The 8588-nt window shown below is 47.6% G+C and overlaps 1 protein-coding gene across 1 annotated transcript in view; it reads right to left on the reverse strand.

Moving 5' to 3' along the window:
- The window catches only part of LOC108797268 (bcl-2/adenovirus E1B 19 kDa-interacting protein 2-like protein), a 19737-nt gene extending 16393 nt beyond the window's left edge, over positions 1-3344 (reverse strand). Inside the window, exon 1 of the mRNA XM_018568841.1 lies at positions 3222-3344. Within this exon, the coding sequence (XP_018424343.1) occupies positions 3222-3268 (47 nt within the window). The 5' untranslated portion in view covers positions 3269-3344. The remainder of the gene's footprint in view (positions 1-3221) is intronic.
- Between the last annotated feature and the right edge of the window lie 5244 nt (positions 3345-8588).

Consider the following 8588-nt stretch of genomic DNA (forward strand, 5'->3'; position numbering starts at 1 on the left):
CCCATTATTATATCTCATTGTTTTATTTATTTTGTTACATTGTTTGTAAACCCAAATACTAAATCCTGTACTACAATCCTCATCATGTTATATAATTTCATAAACCTTTGTGTCTTTTTTTTTTTTTAAAGTTTGCAGATGTAACTTCCCCTTTAAGAGACGGTAGGCGGGGCTCCTGTTGATTCGCTCTCTGTGATTGGCTGCAGAGTGATGATGTCATTGGGAGCCAGCTGATCATGAGCCCTGGGGGGCGCCCCCAGGCAACGCAGCGACACATATGTATGCCCACCCGCCGCGTGTATGCGTTATGCTATCTCTAAAGGGTAAAATAATCCCTGCTGATCCTACCATGGAGGGTCTTTGTAAAGCACTTCCTGTTATAGGGTGACAACACTTCCTCTCTGTCTCCAGTTGGGTGAAGGGATAGGCTGCATTCTCAGTGATGTCACTGGTCTCTAGTGAAGGGATAGGCTGCCCTCTCAGTGATGACACCGGTCTCTAGTGATTGGATAGGCTGCATTCTCAGTGATAGGGTAAAATAATCCCTGCTGATCCTACCATGGAGGGTCTTTGTAAAGCACTTCCTGTTATAGGGTGACAACACTTCCTCTCTGTCTCCAGTTGGGTGAAGGGATAGGCTGCCCTCTCAGTGATGACACCGGTCTCTAGTGATTGGATAGGCTGCATTCTCAGTGATAGGGTAAAATAATCCCTGCTGATCCTACCATGGAGGGTCTTTGTAAAGCACTTCCTGTTATAGGGTGACAACACTTCCTCTCTGTCTCCAGTTGGGTGAAGGGATAGGCTGCCCTCTCAGTGATGACACCGGTCTCTAGTGATTGGATAGGCTGCATTCTCAGTGATAGGGTAAAATAATCCCTGCTGATCCTACCATGGAGGGTCTTTGTAAAGCACTTCCTGTTATAGGGTGACAACACTTCCTCTCTGTCTCCAGTTGGGTGAAGGGATAGGCTGCCCTCTCAGTGATGACACCGGTCTCTAGTGATTGGATAGGCTGCATTCTCAGTGATAGGGTAAAATAATCCCTGCTGATCCTACCATGGAGGGTCTTTGTAAAGCACTTCCTGTTATAGGGTGACAACACTTCCTCTCTGTCTCCAGTTGGGTGAAGGGATAGGCTGCCCTCTCAGTGATGACACCGGTCTCTAGTGATTGGATAGGCTGCATTCTCAGTGATAGGGTAAAATAATCCCTGCTGATCCTACCATGGAGGGTCTTTGTAAAGCACTTCCTGTTATAGGGTGACAACACTTCCTCTCTGTCTCCAGTTGGGTGAAGGGATAGGCTGCCCTCTCAGTGATGACACCGGTCTCTAGTGATTGGATAGGCTGCATTCTCAGTGATAGGGTAAAATAATCCCTGCTGATCCTACCATGGAGGGTCTTTGTAAAGCACTTCCTGTTATAGGGTGACAACACTTCCTCTCTGTCTCCAGTTGGGTGAAGGGATAGGCTGCCCTCTCAGTGATGACACCGGTCTCTAGTGATTGGATAGGCTGCATTCTCAGTGATAGGGTAAAATAATCCCTGCTGATCCTACCATGGAGGGTCTTTGTAAAGCACTTCCTGTTATAGGGTGACAACACTTCCTCTCTGTCTCCAGTTGGGTGAAGGGATAGGCTGCCCTCTCAGTGATGACACCGGTCTCTAGTGATTGGATAGGCTGCATTCTCAGTGATAGGGTAAAATAATCCCTGCTGATCCTACCATGGAGGGTCTTTGTAAAGCACTTCCTGTTATAGGGTGACAACACTTCCTCTCTGTCTCCAGTTGGGTGAAGGGATAGGCTGCCCTCTCAGTGATGACACCGGTCTCTAGTGATTGGATAGGCTGCATTCTCAGTGATAGGGTAAAATAATCCCTGCTGATCCTACCATGGAGGGTCTTTGTAAAGCACTTCCTGTTATAGGGTGACAACACTTCCTCTCTGTCTCCAGTTGGGTGAAGGGATAGGCTGCCCTCTCAGTGATGACACCGGTCTCTAGTGATTGGATAGGCTGCATTCTCAGTGATAGGGTAAAATAATCCCTGCTGATCCTACCATGGAGGGTCTTTGTAAAGCACTTCCTGTTATAGGGTGACAACACTTCCTCTCTGTCTCCAGTTGGGTGAAGGGATAGGCTGCCCTCTCAGTGATGACACCGGTCTCTAGTGATTGGATAGGCTGCATTCTCAGTGATAGGGTAAAATAATCCCTGCTGATCCTACCATGGAGGGTCTTTGTAAAGCACTTCCTGTTATAGGGTGACAACACTTCCTCTCTGTCTCCAGTTGGGTGAAGGGATAGGCTGCCCTCTCAGTGATGACACCGGTCTCTAGTGATTGGATAGGCTGCATTCTCAGTGATGTCACCGGTCTCTGGTGATTGGATATGCTGCATTCTCAGTGATGTCATCGGTCTCTGGTGAATGGATAGGCTGCACTCTCAGTGATGTCACCGGTCTCTAGTGAATGGATAGGCTGCATTCTCAGTGATGTCACCGGTCTCTAGTGAATGGATAGGCTGCATTCTCAGTGATGTCACCGGTCTCTAGTGATTGGATAGGCTGCCCTCTCAGTGATGTCACCGGTCTCTAGTGATTGGATAGGCTGCATTCTCAGTGATGTCACCGGTCTCTAGTGAATGGATAGGCTGCATTCTCAGTGATGTCACCGCTCTCTAGTGAATGGATAGGCTGCATTCTCAGTGATGTCACCGGTCTCTAGTGAAGGGATAGGCTGCATTCTCAGTGATGTCACCGGTCTCTAGTGATTGGATAGGCTGCACTCTCAGTGATGTCACCGGTCTCTGGTGAATGGATAGGCTGCATTCTCAGTGATGTCACCGGTCTCTAGTGATTGGATAGGCTGCACTCTCAGTGATGTCACCGGTCTCTAGTGATTGGATAGGCTGCATTCTCAGTGATGTCACCGGTCTCTGGTGATTGGATATGCTGCATTCTCAGTGATGTCATCGGTCTCTGGTGAATGGATAGGCTGCACTCTCAGTGATGTCACCGGTCTCTAGTGAATGGATAGGCTGCACTCTCAGTGATGTCACCGGTCTCTAGTGATTGGATAGGCTGCATTCTCAGTGATGTCACCGGTCTCTAGTGATTGGATAGGCTGCGTACCCTCTTACATGCTATGATTTGGATTTCCCTCCCTGCCTCCTCCCCATTGGTCCCACACTCGCTCTCCCCTCTCTCAGCCTCGACTTACCTTTGCTGCGGTGGCTTCTCCTCTCCCCCGTCCACACAGGCGGCCATTGCTGACAGTGGATGTGTACGGCGGATTGTCAGCAGTTCAGGCTCCGGCTCATTGTACTGGGAATACACACCTCTCACAAACTGGTTCTACCACATTGAAGTTCTTGTACTGGTTCTGTGTTCCTATCAGTCACCTCCGTCAGTGTAACAAATCACAGGAGAGGTATCACCCGGTGACATCACACAGCGGCGGCAGGCAAGTTCTGACCTGTTCATTAGAGGCGATTATTTCTATTTTACACCTACGACCAATTATCAGAATGAGATTGGAGGATTGATAAATAAAATGAATGTAATGGGATCCCCCCCGGAGGTACCAACGGTCACATGATTTCCTCATGCCCTCCAGCGTTCCCTCGAAGTGTTACATTGTATCTCTTATTTCCTATGATCCTCGGCGCCACCTAGTGGCCACAATGTGCTATTTCCTCCAGTGTATTCTAGAATTGTTACATTGTATCTCTTCTTCCTATCATGTATTGATTTCCTCTGACCCTCAGCGCCATCTAGTGGCCACAATGAGGTATTTCCCCCCCCCACATTCCCTCCAGTGTTCAGTAGAATTGTTTCATTGTATCTCTTGATGTATTTATTTGCTATGATCCTCGGCGCCATCTAGTGGCCATAATGTGGTCTTCCCTCCCGTGTATTCTAGAATTGTTACATTGTATCGCTCGTTACTACTATGTATTTATTTCCTATGATCCCCATCCTCCAGAATCTTTAGAATTGTTACATTGTACCTCTTGTTACTAACATATATTTTTTTCCCGTGATCCTCGGCGCCATCTAGTGGCCACAATGAGGTATTTCCCCCAATCCCTCCAGCGTTCTCTCGAAGTGTTACATTGTATCTCTTGATGTATTTATCTCCTATGATCCTCAGCGCCATCTAGTGGCAATAATAAGGTATTTTCCCCATTTCCTCCAAGTGTTCTCTATGAATTGTTACATTGTATCTCTTGTTACTAACATGTATTTATTTCCTATGACCCCCCAGCGCCATAGCAAGGTATTTCCTCATTCCCTACAGTGTTCTCTAGAACTGTTACATTGTATCTCTTGATGTATTTATTTCCTGTGATCCTCGGCGCCATCTAGTGGCCACAATTAGGTATTTCCCCCATTCCCGCCAGTCTTCTCTACAATTGTTACACTGTATCTCTTGTTACTACAATGTATTTATTTCCTCTGACCCTCAGCGCCATCTGGTGGCCATAGCGTGGTAGTTCCCTCCCCCCATTCCCTCCAGTGTTCTCTATGATGGTCTTTAGAATTGTTACATACTAACTCTTCTTACTAAGACGTATTGATTTCCTGTGTCCCCCCCCCCAGCGCCATCTAGTGGCCACAATGAGGTATTTCCCCGATTCTTTCTATGTTCTCTATGAATGAGCCTCATTTTTTTTATTACTGTCCATCATATTTTACAGAACATTCGATTCTAAGGGAAAATAGTGTAAGAACATTCGGTTTTGCCCCATTCTTATACTAACTGGTTAATGGCACCAAGCGAATGCATATGCCACTTCACTGGATAGTCGTGTTCTCCCCTGCTGAAGGTCCTGACACCCCCCGCCCCCCCTTATAATTCCATCCTTGAGCAATGTGATCTGATCATTCCTTTTCACTTAGAGCAGGGGCGGGCAACCTCGGCTGTGGTGGAACTACAACTCCCATGAGGCACTGCAAGGTTCTGACAGCCCTGGGCATGACTGCCAGAGGCAGTGGTACGATGGGATTTGAAGTGCTGAGATGGCCTACCCCAAGACACATGAGAAGTACTGGGACAGCCATATAGAAATCACACGGCATACGATAAACCAAGATCTTTAATGGAACATCGGTGGACGCCGCGCCCGGGTTTTCCAGGAGCCGGATCAGAACGTACCGCGACCCAACGTTACAAAAATATAGGAAACTTCATGTCCGGGGAACAAAAACATAAAATACATTGAGAAAGAAAAATGTCATGTGAGTAGTGAAGCCAGAGGATGAGCATGACGCAACAGCAACTTTGTAGGTGAGATTGCGCAATCGTAACAATTTCCGGGCTGGATTGTCACATGGATGGTGATTGGTTCTCTTGTCATGGAAATAAGAAGTTGCTAGATTCCCGGCTGTCACGCTTTATTCATTTACAAACAATCAGCCGGGCCGTTCGCCTAGTGAATACCTGTGAACGTTCATCCTGTGTGAATATACGCACAAAACGAATGTACTTCAGTCCATTTCCAATGCTTGTAATGTCCCATTTTGGCCACTAGATGGCGCTAAAGTAGCACAGGAGCTCAGTGTATACCGTCTAGGCTCCTCGGCTCCCTCTAGTGGCCACATGGGGACATTACAAGCATTCAAAATTCATTTTACTTGAAAAAAAACCCAAAAGAACTTTCATTTTTGCATCTATTCGCACGGGACGAACCTTCACAGGGCGAATATTGACAGGCCCTACGCATTGTTTATAACTCAGCCCCCCTCCCCCCACACGGTGTCACTATTTAGCGAGTTATTGACTTAGAAGAAGCATGGCGGCAGTGGATCGATGCCTCCAGACGTACATGCTTGCTCCAAGTGAGCGTAGGGAGCGCACATGTATTCATTTGTGGCTGCCGGGTGGCTTTCTCAGCTGAGCTACTTGTGTCACCTCCTAGCTACACCATATATTCCAATGGAGCGTCCGCCAGGGGGCGCTCATAGAGATTTTCCATCAGGATGAAGAGGAAGATCTCCCGGGGCCGGGGGGTCACGGAGAGACCGAAAGATTTTCCAATTCCAACTTCTTATTTGGCTTTGGGCGGGGAGGGGGGTGTTTGTAGGGGGGGTTCTTTAGAGTCTCTGTCAGGTCTTTATTGCTCTCTGAGCGGAGATTGCTCCCACCTGTCTGGACAGGAAGTAAGGGAAACTCTCTCCTTCGGGGGACACAGACACAGTTTTAGTAGAGCGGGGGAAGGGTCAAACATTTCTAGCCGTTTACCTTTTCTTTGTGCCTTCTGCGCCGTGACAACCGAACCCACATTTCTCCTACGGGTGTCACCCCCCGCCGCCCGGCTTTAAAGAGTTAACTTTGCAGGTCGGGTGACAATCCTCCCCCATTGTGTGTCATTTATCAGAAAAAAAAAACACCTCTATTTAGGGATTAGAGATAATTGCAGGACGAGGTCACGTGACCCGATGAGGTCGCTGTGACACGCGGCACCTGTTATGCATGGGAGCCGCTCCATCTCCCAGAATGCACCCTGCCATGCGTGTCCTTTTTTGGGGGTTAATGATCAATTATTAGAAATATAGTCGTCCCGGGGTGATGAATGATGACCATTGTGCTTGGTATGGAGGGATAAAATGGTTGTTGTCACCCATGGCAACCAATCAGATCGTCACGTCCACGTTGGACATATTAAAGGTGAACTCCGGGATAAGCAGATATGATCCCAATACCAGAGCTGTGTGTATTCCTTCTATGTAATGTATTGTCATGTAATACCGTACTATGGCCACTAGGTGGAGCTGAGGAGCATAGGAAAGAGATACTGATCTCATCACCGCCATCTGGTGTCCACAATATAGTATTACATCACAATACATTACATAGACCCCCCATGGTGAGCTTTGTGTATCGCCCCTTCCTGTAATAAAGACCGCTCACTGCTGCTCTCTCTACTTGTGCAGGGTGACTGGTCTTGTCTCCGCCCCCTCCTGTAATAAAGACCGCTCACTGCTGCTCTCTACTTGTGCAGGGTGACTGGTCTTGTCTCCGCCCCTTCCTGTAATAAAGACCGGTCACTGCTGCACTCTTTTTGTGCGGGGTGACTGGTCTTGTCTCCGCCCCTTCCTGTAATAAAGACCGCTCACTGCTGCTCTCTACTTGTGCAGGGTGACTGGTCTTGTCTCCGCCCCCTCCTGCAATAAAGACCGGTCACTGCTCTTCTCTGTCCTTGTGCAGGGTGACTGGTCTTGTCTCCACACGTTTCGGGGTCACAGTTGAATTGATGGGGTTGCCTTATCATCCCTGAAACGCGTTGGATTGCTTATAGACTTAACCATTTGTATGACGGGGGGGGGTGGGGGGGAGGATAGAGCTGGACAGATGTGATTTGAGATTTGTTCAAATAAATAAGGATAAAGTGCGGTTTCCATGGTCACGGTAGACTCCCGGGTTCTGGTTTGAGGTTGCTGCCGCTCTGATCATGACACTCAGATTGCTCAGCAATGCAATGGGTCCGACGTGTTTCAGGGCAAAGGGCTCCCACCTTCTTCAGGGGCTTGAATGAGGTTTTATAATGCTCTTCGGATGAAGGCCGAAATTGAAGCTGAAATTGCTGAAGCAGCGGGTTTAACTCTGACCCCCGAAACGCGTCGACTTGTTAATTAACTTTTCATCCATAAACTGACTTTGCCACCCTGAGCACTCAACAGGTGAGTAACTATCGGGGAGGAGGTGGGGATGCCTATTAATAAAGTCAATCTTGCTTGAAATGTGTTTTAATCTTTGGTAAGAATATCAGATACCTCCAACGCGTTTGGGGGGACACGACTCCTCCCCCCGCCCTTCTTCAGGGCTTGAATAAGGCTTTGTAATGTAATTCGAATGAAAGCCTGAACGGAGGCCAGCTAGATCCAGCCGGCTGTGAGGACACAGTAGCCTCAATCCAGCCTCATTTAAGGCCTTCATCCTGATTGCAGGAGGAGGAGGAGTAATTTCCCTCAAAACGCGTTGATTGTATCCGATTATGCTCATCTCTGCCCCACTGTGATTTCTCTCGACTTCCTGTTCTGTAAACACAACAAGGAATTGAGAGGAAATGTCTTTAAAGTGAGAGGGCCAGGATCTTATCTCTGCTTTTGTCGCTGTTAAAGGGATTTCCCTCACTTCCTGTCAGGACAGGAAGTGAAATATCTCCAATGCAGACACAGAGGTACACAAAAACACATTTTTTGTTGACTGGGGAAGGATTAGGACCTCTGGAATGTTTTTATTTCTTCCTGTGCTTCTCTCTCCTGCTGACAAGCACCCCCCCCACATTTTTAGTAGACCGAGGAAAGGTTAAGACTTCTGAAATGTTTTTATTGCTTCCCTGTCCTGCAGACAAGCACACCCTCCATTTCATGGCTTGGTGTCACCGAAACAGGAAGTGAAGGCAAATCACCCCAATGCGGTCACAGGCAGAAATTAAAACAGAAATGCTAACGCTTAAAAAAAAAATTGGCTGGAATTGGCTTCATGTCGGGTATTTTCATCAGCCTTTGTGTCGGGTATTTTTATCAGGCTTCATGTCGGGTATTTTTATCAGCCTTCATGTCGGGTATTTTTATCAGCCTT

Source organism: Nanorana parkeri, unplaced genomic scaffold (assembly GCF_000935625.1).
Source record: "Nanorana parkeri isolate BGI_ZX_2015 unplaced genomic scaffold, ASM93562v1 scaffold1251, whole genome shotgun sequence".
Lineage (NCBI taxonomy): Eukaryota > Metazoa > Chordata > Amphibia > Anura > Dicroglossidae > Nanorana > Nanorana parkeri.